We start from the raw sequence: 26989 nt of genomic DNA, 5'->3' as shown, positions 1-26989 counted from the left end.
TTTAAGACAATTGTAAACCCCTTGGTATGAGATTATTTCTCTAGTGGAACCTCAGTTGGTATAGGATATCCCCAAAACCCCACAGGTAACCTACACTCGTGCCCTACTACTCCTAAAGTCTTCAGGACTGGTCGTCATATGTATTCAGTCTAGTTATGCCAATAAGGTGCTAACTGTGTAGTGATTATAACAGTCCCAAATGCACTGGATTAAGCCCAAATCTGATGGACTAGAAGATGTCATAATGTAAATAGTCTCTAGAGTGAAGACGCAATAGGAGATGATAAAATGAGCAGTCAAAACAAACTTGTCCAATTTTAGCCTTCTGTGTTTTGTTTCATTTTGGTTCTATTTTTACCTGCTAAATTTCCAAAAAGTACCTTTAGAAGCTGTTTATAATCCTACATTCAGAGGACAAAGTAACTCTTATGCCTCAAGATGAGAATGTTCCACTAGGCAATTTATCATATATATTTTTTCAATAGAGACATTTTGACCTCAAACTATATAATAAATCTACAGATTAAAGAGATGTTATCTAACTAAAAGAAAGAAATACGATGATATAAGGAAGTCAATAAGATGAAGCCAAAGCTTCTTTGGAATTACATCAGCAGAGTCTGAGGTGGACAAAGAACAATCACAGAAATGGTTTCTGTTTCATTCTTAACAGAACCAGTCTTCTACTTTGGTGATGTCGAGTACTCTGTGGATGAGAGTGCCGGCTATGTGGAAGTGCGGGTATGGAGAACGGGCACTGACCTGTCCAGGTCTTCCAGTGTAACCGTGAGATCTCGGAAAACAGATCCTCCCTCTGCCGATGGTGAGCAGTTTCCTATATCAGCTCTTTTGATTGTTCTGCAATGTTCAACTTACCATGCACAAAATACTTTACAGCTAAAATACTTTATTCCTGTTAAAGCAAGCTGGTTGAATGGATTTTTTTCTGAAATTATTACTGTATAATAGATAAATCTAGGCTCTATTTACTTCTGAGAAAATACATTTAAGGACCATGAATCAGAGGCTAAGTTAAAAACACGTAAGTCAAAGACGCTAAATTCTAATGCTATATTTGCATGAATTGGTTCTCTAAACTTGGCAAATCTAACATCATTGAGTATTATGACATCATATGCACAACAAGAATAATCATACTGGCCACCCTCACAGAAATCTAATGACATTTAAGTATCACGTGAGTGTGCATCTCCAACGTGACTCCTTCCTCATTTTAACTGAGTGTCTTCATAGCTACTTCAGACCCAGAGACTCTTTCCACACTTCGTTACCCAAGCTGTCCTAGCTGTATAGGCCACATCCTGCCTCTGGAATCTACAGCTCCAACAAGTTGAGCATATAGTTTATGACAAGCATAGGATTAGAAATTTCTTTTTTTCTTCTTCTTCTAAATTACCAACAATACAAACTCTCTTTCTTTCTCATACACACACATGCGTGCACCCATCTACATCATACACACATCACACATTCATTACACAAAGCAAGCAGGGGCCGTACCACTTTAATAGTCACCCTTAGGTTTTAACTTTTTTAATGTAATAGAACCAGCATAATACTTTGCATGTAGTAGGTGTCCATTAAATATTTGTTTAGACAAATTAGTCATATTTTAAGAGAAAAGTCAAATCCAAGAGAGAAAGTGAGAGAGAGAGAGATGAGAATAAATGTGAAGAAGCAAGGAAAGAAAAGTACAAGAAGAACCACAAAGAAATTCAGGTAGAGATTTTAAAAAACAAAGACAGATACAGATAAACATAGTTGCATATTCAGAGGTAAAGTAGATGTAAAATGAGAGGTAGAAGAGCAGAAGTTATGAAAACAAAGAGAACCAGTGACATTGAACTATTCCCCACTCCCAGTCTATATGGATCTAGTGCCTAAAGATTAACAGACAGTTTTGTTTTTAACTACTTTAGACACAAATGGAGATGTCAACACTAGGTATGTGCCCCATGGTCTGTAAAATAATAAGCGAAAGACCAAATAGCTCTTTGAGAATAAAGGGTTGCCCTCTTTGCCTGGGGCAAGTGTGGGTGGAGCTTGTGGGACAAAAACTTGTATCTGAAATGTGTTACTTTAACTAGGTGTGCTTTAAACACACCTAAATAGGATGTTCTGCAGTAGCTCCAAAAAATATAGAAAAAATATAGATATTTAACTGTAAAAATATAGATATTTAACTAATGTTAACAAAATTTAAACATATATATTTTATATACAATTTATGATAATCATATATTTGATTGATAGGCTGATTATTTTAGACCTGATTTTTATTAGCTCTATTTGAGAATTCCAGAATAAAGACGGAAGAACTATAAGACAGAAAGCTAAAATAACTAAAGCTAAAATAGTTAGACATAGATAAAACAAAGATCAGAACATGATCGTTGATCTACTATCTCAATAACTAATGTAGATACTAATCTTTTGCATTTCATTAAATATACTTTTCTGTAATGTTACACTGGCCTTTATTTTTTTAAATAAGTATAAATAAATCTACATAATTGGCTTTTCATAATTTTGTTCAAATTTAGTCAATCCCCAATTGAATAATTCTTTTGCTACTGTCATAGCTGGAACAGACTATGTGGGAATCAGTCGTAATTTAGATTTTGCACCCGGAGTCAACATGCAGACTGTTCGTGTTACCATTCTGGATGATCTTGGACAACCAGTGCTGGAAGGAATTGAGAAATTTGAACTGGTGCTTCGTATGCCAATGAATGCTGCCCTCGGCGAGCCCTGCAAAGCCACAGTGTCCATAGATGATTCCATCTCAGATTGTGAGTGTTTATTAATTTACAATGATAAGTAAAATGATGAGCTAGAGTTTATATAACTGTTAGTAAAATGATAAACTATGATTTATATACCTGTATTAGTTTGCTAAGGCTGCCATAACTAAGTACTACAGACTCAGAAATTTCTTGTTTTCACAATTCTGGATGGTGGAGTCCATGATCAAGGTGTCGGCAGGGTGGGTTCCTTCTGAGAGCTGTGAGGGAAGGATCTGTTCCAAGTCTCTTTCTTTGGCTTGTAGAAGGCCATCTTCTCCCTATGTGTCTTTTTTGTGTGTGTGTGTGAGGAAGATTGGCCCTGAGCTAACATCTGCCAATCCTCCTCTTTTTGCTGAGAAAGACCGGCCCCGGGCTAACATCCATGCCCATCTTCCTCTACTTTATATGGGATGCCGCCACAGCATGGCTTGACAAGCGGTGTGTCAGTGTGCACCCGGGATCCAAACTGGCAAATGCCGGGCCACCCCAGCAGAGCGTGCGCACCCAACTGCTTGTGCCACTGGGCCAGCCCCCTCCCTATGTGTCTTTACATCATCTTCTATGTGTGTCTCTGTGTCCAAATTTCCCCTTGTTATAAGGACACCAGTTATATTGAATTAGAGCCCACCCTAATGGCTTCATTTTTGCGTGATTACTTCTGTAAAGACCCTATCACCAAATAAGGTCACATTCTCAGGTCCTGGGGGTTAGGTCTTCAACCTATGAGTTTGGAGGGGACACAGTTCAACCCATAACAATACCCTAGCTGACCCTGTCTTCCTTTCTCTTCCTGATCATTTTGATAGAATTATGTAAACTCAGAAGAAAACTTGTAATCTTCCTCTCAAATTAAAAACAAGAAAATGAGATTGTCATCAATATCTTGATTGTGTCTCAATAATTCTTTCACTACAAATGGGTAGTAGAACCACATGAAATTGCACAGACCTTTGAGTATCAATGGTCTTTTTCCATTTCTCAACACAAGACACTTTCTGTCATCTCCTTACACCCAGACACTCCTGAAATTTCCCTAATAAGGTGCCAAAAACATTGTTCTGAGACAACCAGCTGCTGGACACACGGCAGGGCTCTCTGTCATGTCATCACAAGGGAATTCTAAATAATCTTCAACCATGAGAATCTTGACATTGCTTGGAGGAGTCTAACCTATTGTCAATGAAATCTATATTTAATTGACCCAGCATAGGTGTCACCTAAAAATCTTATATATATATATATAATATTATACTCATCAGTTTTTCCAACACCGTCTGGGTAAACTATCCTTATAATTATGTGCACGATATTTAGTGCTATTCATATCAAGAAATTCTGAAAACTCATGATTAAGCAACATATATAGACACAGATATCTTAAAGTCTCTGGTTTTATCCACTTTTTAATATTTCATTGCATCTTCCTACTCCACAAAATGGGCAGAGCAAAATTTCAAAGACAAAGAAATCAAAACACTTGAGTGATTTACTCAGGGCCAAAACATTGGCAAGTGACTAAGTGAAGACTGGGACTCAATTCTTCTCACTTCTGTTCCACTCTTCTTTCCACTAACCCATGTTTTCTGAAATGCCATTTTCCTTAAGGAAACTTCTGCTCACTTTGATCTATACGTTTACAGGCTTACCTCGTTTTATTGCACTCCTCTTATTGCACTTTGCAGGTATTGAGTTTTTTACAAGACTCTCTACCAGCAAAATGATTACAACTCACTGAAGGCTCAGATGATGGTTAGCATTTTTTAATTAAGATATGTACATTGTTTCTTTAGACATAATGCTATTGCACACTTACTAGACTACAGTATAGTATAAATGTAACTTTTACATGCACCGAGAAACCAGAAAATTCGTGTAACTCACTTTATTGCGATATTCTCTTTATTGCGGTGGTCTGGAATCGAACCTGCAAGATCTCCGAGGTATGCCTGTATTTGTTTTTTCAGTGCCTAAGATGCAATTCAAAGAACGAGTATATACTGGAAATGAAAATGATGGGCAGATAGTTGCAGTGATCCACAGGAGTGGAGATATCCAGTACAGGTCTTCAGTGAGATGCTATACACGGCAGGGGTCTGCACAAGTGATGATGGACTTTGAAGAACGCCCAAATACTGAGATCTCCATCATCACATTCCTCCCTGGTAAGTTTGAGCTTGAAATTTTTATTTGAAATTTGAGGAAGCCAAGTTTTTGGTGAGAAATGTATATCAGGGAAATACAAGTTCTTGATTTCAAACAAGCTTATGACATGATTTTATGTGTACTAGATGATAATAAGGTGAGGTAGGTTCTAACAGATTGACTGAATGTCCTTTTGGTTTCTGTATCAACTTGTTGATTGGTTTCCAGCAATGTACAATATTGTTTATTCAAAACTTATTCAGTGGAAAAGGGCATATCAAATGTATAGATTTTACAATGCTCAGAGATAATGTTCAAATGACAGAAATGGAAGGAAATAGATATCACATTTTAGCATGTATCCAGAGTCTTAAAATATTTGATGACTTTTATCCAATAGTTGTATTAGAAATTAGTACAGCAGTCAAATTAAGAATGACCAACCAGTACAAGCTTGCTAAATTTGCTTCCTGATCATGATGCTAGAAATTCGTAAACAAAACTGGCATTTGCTTTTTTCCCCTTGTTTTCTAAGATGAGTGACAGAACTTAAAGACAGACATTAAAGAAATTCCCTGTATAAATAGAGACCTGTCATTACATATGTTCAAATATTTACTCATTCATTCAGTAAATATTTATTGAAGGCTTATTACATGCCAGACACTATTCTTTGCAATGTCAACACGGCAGGGAAAAAGCAATATCCTTGCCCTTGTGGTGCTCACATCTAATTGCAGGTGTATCCTTTTTGGCCTCTGGGATATGATTGGCCTGCTGTTATTATTATTGTTCCAAGTGAGACGGAAAAGCCTTGTATCCTTGAGCTGCTGGACGATGTACTGTATGAGGAGGTAGAGGAGCTCCGCCTGGTTCTTGGCACTCCACAAAGCAACTCTCCCTTTGGGGCTACAGTTGGTGAACAAAATGAAACTCCGATAAGGATCCGAGATGATGCTGATAGTAAGAAGTCATTTCTTGTGCTCAGCTGTAAATTGGGAACTGAAATCCATCTATGGTAAAGTTAAGTGGCTCAGAAAATAACCCCCTCTTTCTGACTAGGGTTTTAAAGTAATTGAGAAATAGGAAAAAGATTAAGTCAAATGGGGAATGAAATACACCATCAAAACCGGAAGTTGGGGCCCAGCCCGGTGGCGTAGTGGTTGGGTTCGCATACACCGCCTCAGCAGCCTGGGGTTCGCGGGTTCAGATCCTCGGCGCAGGCCTACACGGCACTCATCAAGCCATGCTGTGGCAGCATCCCATATACAAAAATAGAGGAAGATTAGCACAGATGTTAGCTCAGGGCCAATCTTTTGCACCAAAAAAACCCCCAAAACTGGAAGTTGATGTTGGAGAATGTGGTTTATATCTCAAGTCTGCATCCCAAACATTCATACCTCCTCTGCCCTCCTCACACACCCTTGGGTGCAGTGATTCCTGAGCCAGCAGTTTCCTCCCTCCCCTCCCACTCTCAGTGGCTCACTCCCATAAAATTGTTGGCATATAGAGACTGCCCAGAGCACATGCTCTTTGGGGGCTGGTTAATTCCCAAGGAAGGAGCTGGGCTCAGTTTCTCCTAACACACTCACAAATAATATTGGGTGAGGGGACAGAGAGAAGCCAGGAGTATGATATAATTAAGCTCCTCCCACATGGAAAGAAACATAAATGAAGAAAAAGCATTCCCCTTAGAATTTAATTTGTCCACGTTTCTTACAATTGTAGAGACAATTATTAAATTTGGAGAAACCAAATTTAGCGTCAGTGAACCCAGAGAACCAGGACAGTCGGTGGTTATAAAAATTCCCGTGATTCGCCAAGGAGACACCTCAAAGGTTTCCATCGTGAGAGTCCACACCAAGGATGGCTCAGCCACTTCTGGAGAAGACTATCACCCTGTGTCGGAAGGTATGGGGGCTCCCAGGGCCTGTCTCCAGATGGGTCATGCTCACACTGTGTGTTAGTGCTGGTGCCCTTGAGAAAAGAAGAGAAATATCAAACTGAGATAAAAATAGACATAATCCTTCAAATTAATCTCCTTCAGAAAAACAAAGACAATGGAATTTATTTCCAAGATTTTCTTCTTTGACTTACAAGGTATATGTGTTAGGATGTCAGGAAATTTTGAGTAGATGTACTGGATGACCTTCTGTTTTGAGACTACTTTAACTTTCAATGGGTTTTACTTCATTATGGTAATCAGATATTAAATAATAACTTTCCTGGCATATTCTATTACATTGAAAATGTGCATGATAGCCGAGATGATAGTCTATTATAGTTTATAGAACACCAACAATTTAAAACTTAAAGCTAGAAAACTTTGTGTTAATGGAGGGCACTGAAAGAGTGGTGCAATACCAAACACAGAGACAATGAATTCTCTGGGCCTTAGAAGCCCATCACGGATGGCTGTCATCCATCCGCCGCCTCCTTCAAATTTTTGGACCATTTTACCACTTACTTTTAAGTAAGTTCTTAACAAATCAGTTCTTCTCTCTCTGTGTCTATGAATTATTTGCCAACAGAACAGACGTAAATTGATGTTCAAAATGAAGTTTATGAATTATTTGGAGTTCTACTTTCCACTTTGTTTCTGGCTTCCTACCTCTCACTACCAACCGTCATGAGTTCTTGATGATCTTAGAGCTTCAGGCATTCTTCTTGATCTCCTAACTTGCGAACAAAATTTGGAAAGTGACTGATAGTTATTACTAAGTAATAAATTTAATGAGACAATAGGAAAAAAGAGCATCTTCTACAAAGGAGCTTGTGTTTTTTTTTTGCATATATGGTAAAGAGCTTCAAAGTTATCCTCAGATCATTCTCTGTGTAAAGGATGACAATGTTACCAGACTCCTACACAGGTTCTTTACCCGCCACACAAGAGGGGCCAAATAAAAACTGGAACGTTAGGCTTGTGGCGAGGAAAGGGTTTTTATTTCCGGTGACGTCAGCCGGGAGACGAGAGTGAGCCCTCAAATTCGTCCCGTCTCCCTGAAAGATGGGAGGCAAGGGGGTTTAAAGGTTGCGAGGAATGTAGCTGCTTATAGGGAGGGGGAGTCTGTGGCCTTGCTGGTTGGCGCTTTCCCAGCAGCCTGCGTTTGGCCTTGTAAGGCTGTTTGCAGGGAGGAGGATGGTGAGATAAGGGAATCAAAGGTGGGACTGTCTTTGATGGTCTGCCTCCATGATGGGTGGATCCTGGTGCCAGGAAGCCAAGGAGTTGGGGTCTGGGAAGCTTCAGCTTCTTGATATTCTCTGGATATCAGCCTCCCTTTAATAAACCTCAAGAACTGGTAATTAGCCAAAACTTCAGTGTGAGCCCAGTGTGAGGCCACCTGGCCTTTTAACAATTTGTAACTTCTGTTTGCCTTGTGAAGTTCAGGGATACAAAGGTTTAAAAAACCGATATTTGGGGCCGGTCCCGTGGCTTAGCGGTTAAGTGCGCACGCTCCGCTACTGGCAGCCCGGGTTTGGATCCCGGGCACGCACCGACCCACCACTTGTCCGGCCATGCTGAGGCCGCGTCCCACATACAGCAACTAGAAGGATGTGCAACTATGACATACAACTATCTACTGGGGCCTTGGGGAGAAAAAGGGAAAAAAAGGAGGAGGACTGGCAATAGATGTTAGCTCAGGGCCCGTCTTCCTCAGCAAAAAGAGGAGGATTAGCATGGATGTTAGCTCAGGGCTGATCTTCCTCAAAAAAAAAAAAAAAAGACTTCAAAAAGAACCCTGATATTTACATATTACTGTAACTTGGAGAAACAGGAAAAGAGGATGAGTACTTTTGGTTTTAACCCCATATATGCTGGGTTTAATGTAGGGGAACTGATATCAGGGCTGGCATCAGTGATATATTTTATATAAATCACATACAACCCAAAAGGAAAGAAAAAAAAACCCTGGTTAGCTACTAAATTATAAAATCTAAAATAAGTCTTTCTGTAGTGAGTAGGTTTTACATGAAGGAAACACCTTCTAAATATGGACAATATGACCTTTAACAGAAAATGTTTTTTTAAAATATAAAACAATTCTTTTTGCTAAAACAGAAACAAAATTATACCTATATAGTAAACTGACAAATGAAGTCAGAAAAAAGTTAAATAACATTAAATCAGCCTTTGTCTCTTTTAGCCCATAAATGTCAACATGCTATTTATCATAAAAATTTAGTAATATTTTCTGAAACATATCTTAATTTCTCTTTTTGTGTTCCAAATTGAGGTCAGTCCTTCACAAATAAACAGAAAAAATTAAATATAGAATGTAAGTTGAAATATGTGTTGTGCTAAAAATGTCTAAAATGACAGATAAAGGCTACAGTGATTGAGAAAACTGTCTATCATCTAGCAATTGTACTTTAAGAAAACAATAATTTAAATATTTAAAATAAATTCTTAACTTTTTAACTTCTTGGAAATTGGGTTTGTATAATTCAGAGAGTTACAAAACTTGAATGCTTACAGGGCTAAGACAAGCAATGAAAATGAGGAACCAAGGAGGTTTGAGGGGAAAATGGAGTGACAGGGATGGTATTGAACTGGAAAGTCCATTCGCTGCTGGGAAATGCCTGTCCTCTCTTAGCCACTGACTGTTGCTAGGCAGAAAAATGCAAAAGAACTGAAAAAAGATCTGCATCTGCCTATGAAATCTCCAGATTTTTAAGTGTTAGAAACTAATTAATACAACATCCCACAGGTGCTACCAAACAAATTGGTGGGCCAGATGATTGGCTACTTTCATCCTCTGGAACAAGAACCATAAGATCTCTTAGGGTATGAGAAATCTCAGACTATAGAACATGCTAAGGCTGATGTGGATAATGGCTGTATCTAGAAACAGAGCTAATTTTAAAGATGAATCTGGCTTACTTTTCCATAATTGACAAAAAAAATAGAAGTAGGAAAAGAAAAATACGTTGGAGACACATTTTGTTCTGCCACATTTTAAATGATTTATAATTTAGAATTATAATGATGGAACTGCAGTTATGTCAGAAAGCAGCATCTGTTATCATCTCTAATTGGAATGATTATGCATTATCTTCTTTATTTCTCTTCTGAGCCAGTTTCTCAAAAGGTATGGTAAAACCAGCAAAATAGTCTATCCAAGTTTCACAGTATGGTCAGCTGCTTACTCATGAGTTCAAGAAAATCAATTAATTCTTAATGCTTTAATAATTTTGAAATGGTTAATGTTACCGCACCAGGTCCGTTTTTGCCCAACGCCCAGAAAGCCAATTACGGAGATGACGGACGAGATTGCAGAGAGAGAGGGTTTAATCACAAGGCAGCCAAGTGAGGAAAACGGGAGAACAAGTCTCAAATCCGCCTCCCCGAAGATAGGGACTCAGGGGTATTTATGGGGAAGGGAGCAAGGTGATCTGAAATGATTGGAGGTGAGGAGAGATGAGGTAATTGATGATCTACACAAGCGTAGTCAGGCTTCATGCCTCTTTGTAGGACACCATGTTCACAGAATGGCGGCATTAGCATGCCCTGAGGGTGGAGTTCCAACCTCTTACCATCAAAAAGTCCCAGTTGATGGGTTGGTGGTCTCAAACCGGCCTGAAGTGGACAAGGGGTTCAGTTCCTGAAAAAATAGCTCAAACACCCATTACCATGGTGACCCCGACTCCAGGGTGACGTTACCTATAGGAACCTAGTGGGAGTCAGACAGCATATTACCTAAACAGCACAGTTAACAATGCGTAAGTTTATCATGCAGATTTAAGTCCTCATCTTCCGTTCTGATAAGTTTCTAGGTAAGGCCATCCCCCTCCTTCCTCCTGGTACAGGGAAGAAGATACCTTTACAGATGGAGATTTTCTTTAAAGATTTTATTTATTTATTTTTCCCCCCAAAGCCCCAGTAGATAGTTGTATGTCATAGCTGCACATCCTTCAAGTTGCTGTATGTGGGACTCGGCCTCAGGATGGACGGAGAAGTGGTGCCTCAGTGCGCGCCCGGGATCCGAACCCGGGCCACCAGCATCGGAGCGCGCGCCCTTAACCACCAAGCCACGGGGCCGGCCCCGAGATTTTCTTTACAAATGTAAATGTCTTTTATAAAGGGCAACCAGAACTAAGAATGGGCTTAGCAGGGACCCACCCAGTCACCAGAGATGTCTGTGGTGATGGTCTGTTCTGGGGGCAGGCCTCCCATCCATACTCCTTTGGTTAGTTAGTGGGGGTGGGGCCAATTCTGATCCCCCATAGTTACTAGCTGTTTAATTATCAATGGCTAACTCTTTGCCGGTTTCATTAAGAAAAGGATTCTCATAATTGCATTTGATTTTCATGACAATGAAGCATTCTTTTTGTGAGGACGGATGGGGGTAAGAGAAAAATACCATTAACATTTATCTAAAAAAGAGTTTCCAAGATTTACATCAACAGCAAAAAGAAGTCTTTTTAAAATATAGTTTGATATGATATTAAAAGTCTCAATTTTATATCCAGCTTTTCTAGATACATACATAATGTAAATGCTATTCACACTCAATAATACCTGTGATCATATTTGTTTGACTTGTGTCCTATTGGTTTAGAAATTCTGGGAAATGAGAGGCGATTTCAACTGGTTATGTCCTAATATTAGACCTGCTGATTTTCCATTGCATACCTCAGCATTTTTTCAAACTGTGGGTCAATAACTCAATTTAGTACCTTATGATTCGAATTTTCTTCTGGATAAAATGGAATAGAATAGAAAATATCAGAGTGCAATGAATATAGTAAGCATAAGTGATGTTTTTAAACTTTTTATTCCATTTTATTCGCACACACACACACAAATACACTGGGCCACAATGTAAGATGTACTTCTCACTGTGAGCCATTGTCAAGAAAGCTTGACAAAAACTTCTCATGTTCATACATAAAAGATTTAAATCTGTGATTTTGCATTTGTAGAAATTGAATTTAAGGAGGGAGAAACCCAGCACGTTGTTGAAATTGAAGTAATCTTTGATGGGATAAGAGAGATGAGAGAGTCCTTCACTGTTCACCTAAAACCCGATGAAAATATGATAGCAGAGACACAGGTAAGCAATAAAATGTGGATATAAATTCATGGCCAGCATATTATTAGGGAAAATGCATGTAAGCATCATATAGTATACAATAAGGGAATGGGACTTTGCATAAGCCTTTATAAAGGAGATGCGCATAATCTCTTTTCACCTCCTAAATAAATTTTGTTCCTATTAGATCGTAATCAAGAAATTTCTGTTTCTTTCTTTGAAAAATCATGTTTGTAGAAACTCAAAGACTAGGGCCGGCCCCGTGGCTTGGTGGTTAGGTGCGTGCGCTCCGCTGCCGGCGGCCCGGGTTCGGATCCCGGGTGCGCACCGAGGCACCACTCCTCCAGCCATGCTGAGGCCGTGTCCCACATACAGCAACTAGAAGGATGTGCAGCTATGACAGACAACTATGTACTGGGGCTTTGGGGGAAAATAAATAAATAAAATCTTAAAAAAAAAAAAAAAAAAAGAAACTCAAAGACTAGAGTCACTGCGCCCCACATCAGCCCACTTACCCTCCCCATTTCAGTCAGTAATACTTGAATTTGGGATTAACCTCCAGAAAGAAAGTCTCATCTCAGCACAAAGATGAGATGATTAATTCAGTGCTACAACTCATTAAAACACACATTTTAACTCACAAAGGTTAGTTTGCTAACCCTCAAAATTCCTACTTGTTCATTCTAGCTTTATTAAATTGATGTCCAGAGCCTCAGTGATCAAAATGTTCCTGTCCTAACATTTTTTTTCCGTGTTTATTTATATTGTATCATCAACCAGATTTTCTTTAAGATAAACATAATTTTCACAGAATTTTGACCTTTAAACCTAAAGTAATTTATAAAACTAAAGTTTTAATCACATAAAAAATGAGTCTTTTATTGTTATTTTTATGTAGCATTGCATTAAACTCTTTTGAGTGAAAGGAACAGAGATTCACTCAGATCACCTCAAGTGATAAAAGCTTCTTTTAAGAATACACATGTACGGCAGCTGGGGCTGGCCCCGTGGCCAAGTGGTTAAAGTTCCACACGCTCTGCTTCCGCGGCCCAGGTTCACGGGTTCAGCTCCCAGGTGTGGACCTACTCCACTTATCAGCCATGCTATGGCAGCGACACATACACAAAATAGAGGAGGATTGGCACAGATGTTACCTCAGGGCTAATCTTCCTCAAGCAAAAAAGTGGAAGATTGGGGCCAACCCCCTGGCATAGTGGTTAATTTCGGCACATTCCACTTTGGTAGCCGGGGTTTGCAGGTTCAGATCCCGAGTGCAGATCTACACCACTTGTCAGCCATGCTGTGGCGGTGACCCACATATGAAGTAGAGGAAGATTGGCACAGATGTTAGCTCAGGGCTAATTTTCCTCAGCCCCCCCACCAAAAAATACACGTGTACAGATTGGTAGTTACCAGAGGGGAAGGGGGTTGGGGGGAGGGCAAAAGAGGTAAAGGGGGACATGTGGACAGTGATGGATGGCAGCTAGACTTTTGGTGGTGAACACGGCGTAGTCTGTACAGAAGTCGACATATAATGATGTACACCTGAAATTTATATAATGTTAAAAACTAATGTTACCGCAATAAAAAAAGAGAGAAAAATATTAAAATTAATATAAAAGGGTTTTTTACATGTAACCAAGAAAGATTGCTTATATCTGAACAAAAAGAGAATACACATGTAAATATAGATTTGGAAATTGTGATTTATAGCCAGCTATTGGAAGGTTATTCAGGAGCTAAGGAAAAGTTATCATCGAGGTGTTCCTGTCACCATCCCAGCAGTGGATGTTCATAGATTCCTCCTCTGTCTGTGGCTCAACTTCTCCCTCTGCCTGTGCTTCAGGCTCTGCTTCTGGTCTCTGCTCATTAAAGCTTTGCTTTTCTCTAGCATCCACTTCCACATGGCCCGTGCTATCATGTGACGTCTAGGATCTGCCTTCTCTTGGGGTGTCTTTCACCTTTCCTCCCACTATCAACTAATTGACTTTTTCATGGATCTTCCACTTCACAATGCCCAGACAGATTTAGCTACTATCATCACTTTGGAGCAAAAAATTAGAGCCCAAATACCTTGTGGACCACTGGCCAACGCAGCAAGCCCTGGGCTCAGGTACCCTCCCCTGTACCATAAGATATGGCCAAGGTGTCAGGGTTACATGGAACAAGCTGCATAGGGCCTGTCACTCTGCAGGGGCTCTGCATGTGACAGTTTTCATCATAATGAAGCCAAGGACTTGCCGAGCATCATGGGTATTATCCTGTACAATAGATGCACCAAGAGTCAATTATTTCAGTAACTACAGATAATTATCTTTTTCTTCTAGATGACCAAAGCCATTGTGTATATAGAAGAAATGAACAGCATGGCAGATGTCACTTTTCCTTCTGTCCCTCAAATTGTGTCCTTACTGATGTATGATGACACTTCCAGAGCTAAAGAGAGTGCTGGACCTGTGTCTGGCTATCCTGTCGTCTGTATCACAGTGAGTAGGAAATTGACAAAATTGAGAAACTTGTAAAATAATTATTTAAAATAATTATAAACGTTAACCAATATAGTATTGGCTTTGTCATGCAGAAATAAAAGTGGGAAAATACTACAAGTTTGAAGCTTTGAACTTTAGAAGGGAAAATATAACATTAATCAATTAAAGCTCCCATTTTTCTTCCTTTATCCACTAGAGGTTTATTAACTGATGTGTACATAGTGTGTTATCTTGTGTTATCTCAGGGTCTGTCACTGATGGAAAAATAAATAAGTGTTGAACTCTGAACTCAAGGAATTTAAAAATAAGGAAGAGAAAAATATACAGGAATCAGTTACTGTACTATAGGGCAAGATGTGATCATTATTATTATGAGAATGATACAGACTAGCTAGGGCTGCAGCTCCATGTGTGAAGGAAGGCTCGGGATAGTTGGGGGAATTTCAGTAGTTTAAGATAAGAGTCAGATAAGGGAAGGTCATTCCAGGAAGAAGTGATTGCAACACAAACTACATCTAGAGGAATAGCATAAAAAATGACATGTTATCATCACTTTTTTACTTGCCTTCTCTTGACTCTAAATTATAAGCTCCTTGTGAGAAAACACTGGGTCATATTTATTTTTACATAACAACAGCCCTGGTATAATGACCTACATATAATAGCTACACATAAACGTTTATTGAATTCACAAGGCAGACATCATAATTTGCTGCCAAGTTGTAGAGGTCTTTAAATGTTATATTAAGGAAAGTGGGCTTCATTTGTTGGGTAGCAGGGAGTTCTTGCACAGAAGAATGGCATGAGAAGAAAGTATATTTTGGAGTGTTACCAGGGCAGGTGTGTCACTGGACTAGAAAGGCTCTGAATTAGATGGGGAGGTGGTCCCTGGGAATGAGAAGGGAGCAACTTAAGAAGTATTGCAAAAGAATCAACCAAGTTCACTGACCCACTGGATGTGGGGGCAAGATGAGCGAGAGGAGGGAGGGAGAGAGAGAGGAAGGAAGGGAGGGGGAAAGAAAAAAGATGATTTGGCAACTCTGAGGATTTGAGAGATGATAAAATGAATAATAATTTTACATGTATCAAGTTAGAGGTGGAAATGTCCAATAAGCTGTTTGAAATGGAAGATTAGAGTTCATAAAAGCTATTATGGCTAGAATAGGAATTTGAAAGTTGCAGGACTAGCATCTGGAAATGGAAAACGCAGCAGTGAAAACACTGTGAGACCTTGAGAGGAATCATTTCCACATAGTTCTGTACCGTGGCCCTAACATAGTTGTTTGTTTTCCATAGGCTTGCAACCCTAAATATTCAGACTATGACAAAACAGGCTCTATTTGTGCAAGTGAGAACATCAATGACACATTGACGCGGTACCGATGGCTGATTAGTGCACCCGCTGGCCCTGATGGTGTGACCAGCCCCATGAGAGAAGTGGACTTTGACACCTTTTTTACGTCATCCAAGATGATCACTTTAGACTCCATATACTTTCAGCCTGGCTCCAGGGTGCAGTGTGTGGCTCGTGCCGTGAATGCCAATGGCAATGAGGGCCTGGAGCTGATGAGTCCTATTGTAACCATTGGCAAAGAAGAAGGTAATGCATTGCCATTCCCACATGAAGACCACTGGAATACCGTGGAATATTATAAATCTCTAACTCTGGTTATTAATTCTTCCAAGTGCCCTCACATATTCCTTAATACCCTATAAAATCCATTTTTATGAAAATATTCTTTAGAAAACAAATATTAATTCATTTCATTTTTTGATCACTTATTATTATATGCCATACTTTATGCTGGCAATAAGAAAAATAAGGCGAGATTCCTGTCCTCAAGGAGTTTATACTCAAATTGAGGACACAGACAAATTTTAGGTCTGTACAAGGCTCAAAATGCAAAAGTAGGAGTCATTAGTTCTACCCTGAGTGGGTCAGGAAAGGTTTCATCAAAGAGGAGATGCTTAGCTGCATCTTGAAAACAGCAGAGAAAAAAGCATGAGCAATGACTCACAGAAGCATGCAAGAACTTGGAATATTCTGGGAACGACAAGCAGAGAAGTGGGGAAGCATGTGAGAGAGAGAGGAGGAAGGATCAGGAGGTGAAGCAGGATGGTATGCAACGACATACGTGATGCCAAGGCACTCCAAGCTGGTTGTTGGATGAGTAGAAGTTTGCTGGGGGCAGGAGGAGAAGGACAGTCCAGGTGCAGAAGTATGTACCAGTGCCCATACCTTGTTATTACGGGGGATGTTCCGGGCTGGAGCCCAGACACGTTGTGGGTGGAGAATAGGATGTAGCTGGAGACAACACTGAAAAGACAGGAAATCCACTTTATAACAAATCCTTCACTCTGAAGAAGAATTTTTAAATTAGATTTTTAATATAACAGTCTATTTATAAGATTCTATTTCTAAAACTTCCATTTTCATACAAAATTTTAGAAGTTTCTTTGTCACAGAAAGAAGAGTTATATGTACCACCTCCCACCATTATATACTCAGGATCAATATTTATTGATATCATGTATAGGAAACATGTTCTTTTATTAGGATTAAAATATATGGTTTTTAAGTTTGCCTTAAAAACAAACTATTGTGTTAGTGCCAAAAAATAAATAAATAAACAATGCCTTAAAATGAGTTCCCCTATTAATAAAACACACAGATCAGATGCTAAGGACTGCCTCTGATTTTATTGCTGTTCTAATAAATACCTGTCTATTTCCTCTGTTTCGTACAAATAGAAAATATATGTTCCCTAGTTCTCTTGAAGTTATAATCTAGCATCTTGGTCCCCTAAATGATATTAAAATGGAAACATCAAAATTCTCTTAAAGCAAACATTGGAGGAAGATTTTCATGTCAAAATTCTTAAAGATCACTGAGAGAAAGAGAGAGAGAGAGAGAAAATGATATATATCAGTATGTATATCAGTCTGCGTATGTGTATATCAGCAACAAAATGTTTTATTATCAGTATATTATAAATTATAATACTGTAAGAAATTACATATATAGAGAAAACTAGACATTTTGCTCCCTGGTTCTAAGGAGACATTTGTGTGTGTGTGTGTGAGGAAGATCAGCCCTGAGCTAACACCTGTTGCCAATTCTCCTCTTTTTGCTGAGGAAGATTGGCCCTGGGCTAACATTTGTGCCCATCTTCCTCTACTTTATGTGGGACACCTGCTACAGCGTGGCCTGATGAGTGGTGCGTAGGTCCGCCCCCGGGATCCGAACCTGTGAACCCCGGGCTGCCAGAAGCAGAGCGGACGAACTTAACCGCTATGCCACCAGGCCAGCCCCTCTAAAGAGACATTTTTTGTTTTAAAAATGAGGGCACTTTTAGTTTTATTTGTTTATAAATAATGTATATTTTATAACTAGTCGTAAGTATATTATTCTAGGGTAAGCATCCCATTCACTTAATTAAATTATACTTACTTTTTTCCTATTGGCTTTTAATCATTTTTACTGTGTCAGTTCACACTTTATATTAAAATGATTTTGTGAATGTGATCATAACCTAGAATGTCCAGCACATATTAAATCACATTGAACAATAACTATTTTTTCTCATACTTTATAAAATACCCCAACTATTAAGAAGTAAACACTAAACTGTCTGCTGTGATTACTTCTTACTCTATGTTATTCTGCTTCCTTATGATATCTACTCTTAGCAATGCCTTAGTCCACAGAGAATTTTAAAGTACATAAAAAAAATAATAGTGCCTATTTTAAAAATATTCTTTAGGTGTTGTCTTTTCTCTTCTCTTAGCATAAATATGTTCATTTCTCCTTGAGGTCTTTGTCAGCCCCGGGTGCCAGGGATAGTGGGAGCAGAGCCATTCTCAGCTAAATTGCGCTACACGGGCCCCGAGGACCCAGACTACGCAAACCTTATCAAGCTCACTGTCACGATGCCACACATAGACGGTAGGTGACTTGGGTAAGCAAATCTGTGGAGGTGGTTTGGGCTCCACATTACCTGGTTATTTTACTGAATACCCTAAATAACCAAGCAGACAATAACTGCTCAATTTGCTGCTTCTGCTCCTTTCAAGTATTTCTGCTTTCTTTCTGTCCAGTTTTTTGAAGTCTGACGATTTAAGCATTCTCTAAAATTAGATAAATTTAATACATGTCCAAACACAATAAAACAAAACATTGATTAATATGATAGCTTTTAGGAAATAGCACAAGTATGTCTTCAAAACTCTTGAACTTAGACTTACTGTAAAGCATTTTGGTATCTCAATGCTCACTTTCAACATGTATTTGATATTTCATAGCTGGAGTTTTATAGATCCCTCCCAATATTTATTGCAATAACTAAGACATTTCCTAGGCATTAAAATAAAATAAAAAATGCAACTAACAGTATTATGTTTGTGTTCCTTTTCTCTGGACAGGGAAGTGTGGCCAGAATTTGAGAGTCAGTAACTTTACCCACACTTTATGAATATTTCCTCATGTTCAGGAGACATTTTCAAGTTGTATTTGACTCAATTCATTTTATACTGAAGTAAATTGTTAATATTAATTTTACTATTTGGTATGTTAGTTATATTTTAAGTAGGTAAGGAAAAGGAAATATTAGGCAGCATTAGCAACTACAAGGTAGAATCTACCTCTCTCAGAAAAAGGACACAATTCTGCATTGTCTGCTTATTACAAACCCAAATTTGTGTTGAGTGGGACGGTAGGTAGACAGGAATATGTGCCTATTTACTTTACAGCATAATGTTGGTCCCACATTTGACTACACCATCTCTAGGCTCACATTGGACATGTGACTCAGGGGTGCAAAGGGCTGAGGAGGGAAAAACAGACCTATAACAGTGACAGAATCAGAGTGGAAAAGTCAAATAATGTCTTAGTATCATTATGAAAATAGCTTTCATGTCACAGGAAAATTCCTGGGACCCCCAGGGGTCCTAGGACACCACTTTAATAATCACTCCTCTGCAGTATTTTATAAGACTTGTCTTCTCAAGAGATAAGGAAATTATGAAGTGTTCTAAGCCCTTTGCTGTTGGTGAGAATGGTAACAATGATGACAATTCCTTGTAGGCATGCTCCCTGTGATCTCCACCAAAGAGCTTTCCAACTTTGAGCTCACCCTCAGTCCCGATGGCACGGGGGTTGGAAACCACAAGTGCTCCAACCTCCTGGATTATACTGAAGTGAAGACCCACCACGGTTTCTTGACTGATGCTACAAAAAATCCAGAAATAGTTGGAGAGATGTATCCTCACCAGTACAGCTCATCTATCAGAGGTTCCAATACCTTACGCTTCTACCGAAACCTGAACTTAGAGGCCTGCTTATGGGAGTTTGTTAGCTACTATGACATGTCGGAACTTCTTACTGACTGTGGAGGCACCATTGGAACAGATGGGCAGGTATGGATTTTTAACATCTGAACTTTGGTCACTGGATAAACTAGTTGGTTTTGTTCAGTTACGTAGATGTGGACTAAATCTCAACTCCAGTCTTCCATTTTGGTGATATAGGTCATTAGATACAAGAGGGACTAGAAAATTGGCATGACTGGTGTGAAAAATCCGTGTCTATTTCTGGAACAATGTGTCAAAAGCATATGTATTTTTTAGCAATGCTTCAAATCTATTCTGATATTATAAAAATCGAAACACCAATTACTCTTGAAAGTATACATTATCATTTCTTATGTATATAGATGCCTGTGATATCTCATAAACCATCTAAAATGAGGATTTACAATCCTCAGGGTCAGTCTAGTTTTTCTCCCTCCTTACTATCTTTCTTCTTCCTCTACCTTCTATTTTTCTCCTTCTATCCTCATTTCTCCTCTCTTTTCTTTCTAGTTTTCTCCCCTTTTCCTCCCTCTCTTTCATTTCTTCATCACTAACATGGTCTAAAGTGTTTTCGTTAAAAGCTTATTGTTATTTCTACTCTACAATTATTGACTCCTCTTCATACTACACGCATGTGCGCGCGCGCGCACACACACACACACAATCCTCCCCACCACCATCATCAACAAAGTTGTTGTTAAAATGATAAAGAAGCAAGGTCTCCACTAGCAGTTATTATAGAGAATCTAAAATATATAGGGTGTAGTTGAGAATTTAGTGAGTATTTGAACTAAAAGCTATGCTCTGTCCTACAGGACTGAACAAAAGAGTTTATGTAAATAGGCTTATACATTAAAGTGTTGAATGGTACCCAGAATAGATCATGTCTTTCAAGATTTGGCAAAGGTGAGGCTGGTTTTTTTCTGTGCTATATTCCTGTGGTGTTAAAATATAAAACAAGTGGTAGCAAGAGAAAAGTAGATGATAACTCACTATCAGTTTAATCCTACAGCCAAGTGTGAAACTTGACAAGTTGAGGTGGTGTTATGTTAAATGGGCAGTTATATTATATCTGGGAACTGTTGGACTCCAAGGTAGTGAGACATTATCTTAACCACCTCTTCTGAAAGCAGCAAAATATTCAGAAACTTGCGTGGATTAGTAAAAATCCCAAATAACAACACCAATGGGAAGACAGTGTGGAACAGTGGAAAGAGCCTGGATATTGGAATCAAGCAAATGCAGACCTAAATGTCACTCTGATGTTTTCTAGCTATGTGTCCTGGGCCGGCCCTGTGGCTTGGTGGTTAAGTGCGCGCACCGCAATGCTGGCGGCCCGGGTTCGGATCCCGGGTGCGCATCGAGGCACCACTTCTCCGTCCATCCTGAGGCCGAGTCCCACATAACAGCAACTAGAAGGATGTGCAGCTATGACATGCAACTATCTGCTGGGGCTTTGGGGGGAAAAAATAAAATAAATAAAATCTCTAGCTATGTGTCCTTAGGCAAGTCACTTAAGCCCTCAGAAGTGTTACCTCTTCAGATCCCTCTTCCCCAACCTATCTTTGCCACCTGAAAGAAACACAAAAGAAAAAAAAAACCCTATCCCCAGAATAAAAATAAAGACTCATGTTAACAAATCTACTTCAGCCTTTTTCCTTTATAGGTCAAATATCTCTGGTTCCTTTAGCTCTTCCTCACAGAGCTTATTTTCAATCCATTATTAAATCATTCCTGTTTTCTTTCCATTTGCTTTTCTCTCAGGATCTTGCTTAAGTCACAGGATCTATTGGCATAAACAAAATTGGATATAGTGGAGCCTGCCCAGTGGCTTAGCAGTTAAGTGCATGCACTCTGCTTCAGCAGCTGGAGGGTTTGCAGGTTCGGATCCCGGGCGCGCACCAACACACCGCTTGTCAAGCCATGCTGTGGTGGCGTCCCATATAAAGTAGAGGAAGATGGGCACTGATGTTAGCCCAGGGCCAATCTTCCTCAGCAAAAAGAGGAGGATTGGCGACGGATGTTAGCTCAGGGCTAATCTTCCTCACACACACACACACACACAAATTGGATATAGTAATAGGATTATATTGTAGTTCTAGTTCTTCCTTGTTAAAAATCACTTCTTACCTGGAGCTTCTCTGTGGATCTCGCTTAGTCTATAGCCTCTTTTCATGCTCAAGAACGTTTTCTATCTTCTCCACAAAATGGCAGCACTTTTCTGTCTTTTAGATATGCAACCCAGAGAGCTTTCTCTAGTGAAAACTCTGCGCTTATCCTGCTTAAGCCTTGTTCTATTATATCTGCCCACTTCTCCAATGTATCAAGTGCATTTTGAATGCAAATCTTGCCTCTAATGTGTTCATCTCTCCGGCCAAACCTTACCATAAAACACTCAGCTAAACTGATTATACTTTGCTGTGTTTTTTAAAATCACGCTTCCTCTATTTAATTATTTACGTTCATTATTCTTCTCTTCCCATTACCACTCCTAGCTAGAAAAGTTATTGCTCTGCTTCTGTAGTTGAGCTGCCAATGGTTCTGTTGCCGAACCAAGTGGGCTCGCCTCCTGGTGCGTTAAATAAGACTCTACACCAGTGGAAGTTGTCTCACAAAGTAAAGTGTATTTGCAGCAAATAGGAGGCCATGAGGAATCATTTCCAAAGTCATAGCATCCCCGAACAAAGGGAAGCAGGAACTTTTATTTCGGTTGGGGAATGAATATTCAAAAGGGAGAGGCAGGTATTAGCTTGCACAGGTTCAGTTGGAGAACATACTTCCACATAATGAGGCCTAAGCTCCTCCTGGAGAGATCTTTGCATTAAAAATAAGGCAAAGGTCATGGGCCTAGGTCTTGTGGTGAGGCTTGGTCAGTTTCAGGATGGTTGGTGGTTACATCTCCCTTGAGTTTCTTGTTTGGTCAGTTTCAGGATGGTTGGTGGTTTCATCTCCTTAACATAAAAAAGGAAAAGAAATAACTTGGAAAAACAGTTAATTGCTTCCAGACCCACCTTTGAGTTTCTCCAGGTGCCTAGTTGGTGACAGTTCTGCTTCATTAGTGAAAACTGGGAACTGCAGGTTTCAGTTAAGTTTCACCTGCCTGAAGAGGCTTACATTACATAATACTCAGAATAAGAGAGAGCACCCTATAAGAATTATTGAGCCATCCAGTTCTTAACTGGTCCATGTTATCTTCTTAAGTAAGGTGGCCAGCTTGTTGTATGAGTTTCTTCTGAAAGGGTTTTTCTGCTTTTGCACTGTTGAAAATAAATTTAACAGAGTAACCTGGATCAACATAAAGGAGATGACCAGGTTCAGTGTAAATCACTGGAATTTCAGAATCTTGTTATAAAATTCTAAAAGCCTCAGTGTAAACTAAATGGCAATACAATCTAATAAAGCATGTTGCTTCCTCTCTTAGAGTGAAGCTCAGAGATGACCATTTCGTTTTCCCCGACTTTCTTCCTTGGATTTAAACTTCTACTTCCCCCCTAGCTAAGGATCTTCTCCTATATCCCTGCCTCCCCCTCAACATACACACATTATTTAAATGTAGGTGATGGAGAAGAAAATACAAATTAAAGTAGAAGAAATTTAACTCTTTGAGATATTTCCCTAATTTTCCCCCATTAGTTTTGGGTTCTAGAGAAGAAGAGAAAATATCCAATAATAGTACTAACAATAACAATAACGACGATAATAATAGTACTAGCTAACATTTTATTTAATGTTTACTATGTGCCTGCCATTCTTCTAAGTACTTTACATATTTCCACTAATCCTGTCCTCACACCACCACTATAAGGAAAATACTAATTTTGTCCTCTTTTTAGAGATGAGAAAGCTGAAGCAAAGAGAAGTCAAATAACTTGCCCAAAAGCGATTCGCTTGTAAGCCTCTGCTCTTAACCACGTCATAATACTTATCTGGACATGTAATTGAATGAATTAAATGTCATGTAATGGAGTGAATGTGAGGAGTGGGTATGGTCACAGATGCGATTACGAGAAAGGCAAATTAACTTTTCCCTCTGTTCTTGGTACAAGAATGCTGCCCAACAGTGGTCGTACAGATGTGTGCCAGATTATATCCACACCCACTGTTGGTGAAATTATGCAAATCCATGCCTTAATGACACTGGTCTACAGCTTCATTTGAGTACTGACAGATCAGATTGAAATGAAAACAAGTTTCACGAAACAGCACCTGAAGGCAAGCAAACTAAATGCTTGGTGAACACATTCTGCTTTAGAAGTGCTTAAGAGTCTGACAAACTTTTACATTTCTGCATTTAGGATGGGAAAATGGGCAAAAACAAAGGTAAACCATCAATATGGGCTAAATGTGCTTCAGAGCAGCTTCCTAGTTTTATTGCCCACTCCATTGGACAGCAGCACCCGAAGGAAGCCAGTGCTGCCCGGGTCTGTTTGTCCTCTGCCAGTTCCACACAGCCGTGGCCAAGCGTCTAATAGATGTTACTTTCCCGCTTCTAGTCCTTTTCTAGACTTGGCGCCTTAGATCAAGGTAATCACTTGCAAACAAGTTTTACTAACTGGTAATTGCTTCTGCCAGGAACAACATGATTAAGAATTGATTTTTTTTTCTTTATATGTTCTTAGTAGCTAAAGCTCCTGCCGTGAAATATTGCCAAGTCCCTGCGTTTTTCTTTGTGATTGAAAAGCTCTTTCTAACACACCCTAAAAGGATTTTCTTCCTTCCCTAACCTCCCACATGCAGATTATTTAACTTATAAGAAAGAGTTGCCATGGGGCCAGCCCAGTGGCGCAAGCGGTTAAGTGCGTGCGCGCCGCTGCGCAGCCGGGGGTTCTCCGGTTCACAACTGGGGGCGCGCACCGATGCGCCACTTGTCAAGCCATGCTGTGGCGGCATCCCATATGAAGTGGAGGAAGATGGGCACGGATGTTAGCCCAGGGCCAGTCTTCCTCAGCAAAAAGAGGAGGATTGGCAGATGTTAGCTCAGGGCTGATCTTCCTCCCCCCCCAAAAAAAAAAAAAAAAAAGGAGTTGCCAAACTGAAGGAATCACCTGAAACATCCGGGAGAGTCATCTGTTAACAGCAAATGAAGTTTTATGCAGTTTTACTGCTTCAATATAGCTTTAGCTGATATTAAGACTACTTCTGCTTTTGCCATCTTATTTACTGCACATTCATTCCTTAAAGAAATATTCGATGAACACCTACTCTGTGCCAGAGACCATACCAGGTACCTGCTGAGGACACCAGATACAGAGCTTACACCCCAACAAAGTAGAGTTATAAGAATCAAATCCTCCCTCTTATAAAAGTTAAGAATTTTACTTGCCAAGAAAAAGAAACTTGCACTTTCTCTAATGATATTCAATGCTAAAATCACTTTTAATAGTTAGTTTCTAAATTATAAAAGCAGATAAATAGTAGTAAAAGAAAAATAGAGATAAATAAAATAAATGATTCTGCTCCACCTTTTTGTGTGACATCTGTTTCCTAAATAAAATTTTAAATTGTTTGGGTGTACAATGAAAAACACTTGTGATGCAAAATAGTTAGTAAGTTTTTTAAACTCTTGGGTATTTTTGGTGATTTTTCTCTTGAAAACACCTCAGTTCATTCCACCTTTTATCGGCCTGGCTGGCTGTACTGCAAGGTCAGAATGTTAACTCGCACCTTGTTAAGTAAACAGCGACATAACATCATTCAAGGAATATGAATATGCTGCAGAAATGCAACCCCAATTACAGTTTGCACGTGAAACATGAAATTGTAATGTACTTATGAAAAGACAGTTTGATTTTGGAAAAGTAAACATGTTTATTCCTAGTTGTTTGGTTCAAGGAATAATTTTCCTTTCTTTTTACTATTTGTTTGATTTAGGAACATGGAACTTTGGGGCTTTTAGAAGCCATCTCTTTTCATCCCATTATTTTATACTCAGTACACTGATTTATTCTTTTTTACATATAAGCCACGCTAAATCATTTTGCAAGAAATAGCAGGGAGAATCCCAAATGTACAACTTTCATGCAGCATATTACTTCCTATTTTGTCAAATTTGTCAGTTAATTTTTTTAATAATGTGGATTTTTTAAATGAAAGTAACGATATCACCTGGAAAGCTGGAGAACTAAAAAAGTGTAAAATAAGAAAAAACATCTCACTCGTCCCACTATCACTGAACACAGACGTATTTTCTAGTCTCTTTTCAATATACATACATATTTTTAATAATAGCAGTGTAATATTATTTATACCATTTTGTATACTGCTTTTTAGCTTAACATATTGGGAGCATTTTCCCATGACGAGAAAAATTCTTCAGATACATGACTTTTGATGGCTCCATGATATTTTTGCCTTGTGGGTGTGCCAGCATAACTTATTTAACCCTTCTTCTATTATTGGTCATTTAGATTATTTCTAATTCTGTTATTGTAAATATCTCATAGAATTGTCCTTAATACTAACAAATTTGTGGACCAATATTGACCCTCCCTCGTTCCAGAGTCTCCCTCATGCATCTCTGATACCACAGACCTTCAGAAAGGCTTGTAGCTGAACAGAAGCCAAGGTCTCTTTCCTCCAGGTGTTCCTGGATGTGTAGACTGCTATTACTGAGAGACCTTGGCTGAGAATTGTAACTTGTTAAAACAATGTCCTCAGCTGATTAGCTAAGTACACACTGTATTGAGATTTCAAGCTATTGAGATCTATGAGCCTTCGTTACACATTCACAAACACCACCATCTTGATGATGTAGACATACTTCTGGCAACAAAAGCAGCAACAGAAAGAAATTTCTACCAGTGGGAAATCCCCACCAGTGGTAGCCCTCAGATAAAATTCTAACAGCTCTGGCTCTGTTTTCAATCTTTGAAGTAAGCGCAAACCATATATCCTGCGTAAAGATGGGGTAGCTTAGCGGTTAAGTGTGCGCGCTCCGCTGCTGGTGGCCTGGGTTCGGATCCCAGGCGCGCACTGACGCACCGCTTCTCTGGCCATGCTGAGGCCACGTCCCACATACAGCAACTAGAAGGATGTGCAGCTATGACATACAACTATCTACTGAGGCTTTGGGGGAAAAGAATAAATAAATAAAAATTATAAAAAAAAAAAAGATGGGGTAGCTGCATGATTGTCAAATATTTTTAAATGATTATTGTTTTCAATATGT

General features: G+C 39.2%; 1 protein-coding gene and 1 long non-coding RNA gene across 2 annotated transcripts in view; one reads left to right on the top strand and one right to left on the bottom strand.

Annotated features, from left to right (window-relative positions):
• FREM2 (FRAS1 related extracellular matrix 2) overlaps positions 1 to 26989 on the top strand; it is a 172796-nt gene that overhangs the window by 140690 nt on the left and 5117 nt on the right. Inside the window, exons 7-16 of the mRNA XM_087436139.1 lie at positions 674 to 823; positions 2604 to 2813; positions 4772 to 4971; positions 5750 to 5912; positions 6678 to 6860; positions 11874 to 12004; positions 14311 to 14469; positions 15769 to 16072; positions 18287 to 18418; positions 19556 to 19887. Of these exons, the coding sequence (XP_087292265.1) occupies positions 674 to 823; positions 2604 to 2813; positions 4772 to 4971; positions 5750 to 5912; positions 6678 to 6860; positions 11874 to 12004; positions 14311 to 14469; positions 15769 to 16072; positions 18287 to 18418; positions 19556 to 19887 (1964 nt within the window). The remainder of the gene's footprint in view (positions 1 to 673; positions 824 to 2603; positions 2814 to 4771; positions 4972 to 5749; positions 5913 to 6677; positions 6861 to 11873; positions 12005 to 14310; positions 14470 to 15768; positions 16073 to 18286; positions 18419 to 19555; positions 19888 to 26989) is intronic.
• The window catches only part of LOC147916159 (uncharacterized), a 29695-nt gene continuing 20473 nt past the window's right edge, over positions 17768 to 26989 (bottom strand). The window contains exon 4 of the long non-coding RNA XR_015553452.1: positions 17768 to 22772. This is a non-coding gene — a long non-coding RNA (uncharacterized LOC147916159). The remainder of the gene's footprint in view (positions 22773 to 26989) is intronic.

The sequence above is a fragment of the Ceratotherium simum genome, chromosome 10 (assembly GCF_057802395.1).
Source record: "Ceratotherium simum simum isolate JZ-2026a chromosome 10, ASM5780239v1, whole genome shotgun sequence".
Classification (NCBI taxonomy): domain Eukaryota; kingdom Metazoa; phylum Chordata; class Mammalia; order Perissodactyla; family Rhinocerotidae; genus Ceratotherium; species Ceratotherium simum.
This window is presented reverse-complemented; position numbering and strand designations above follow the sequence as displayed.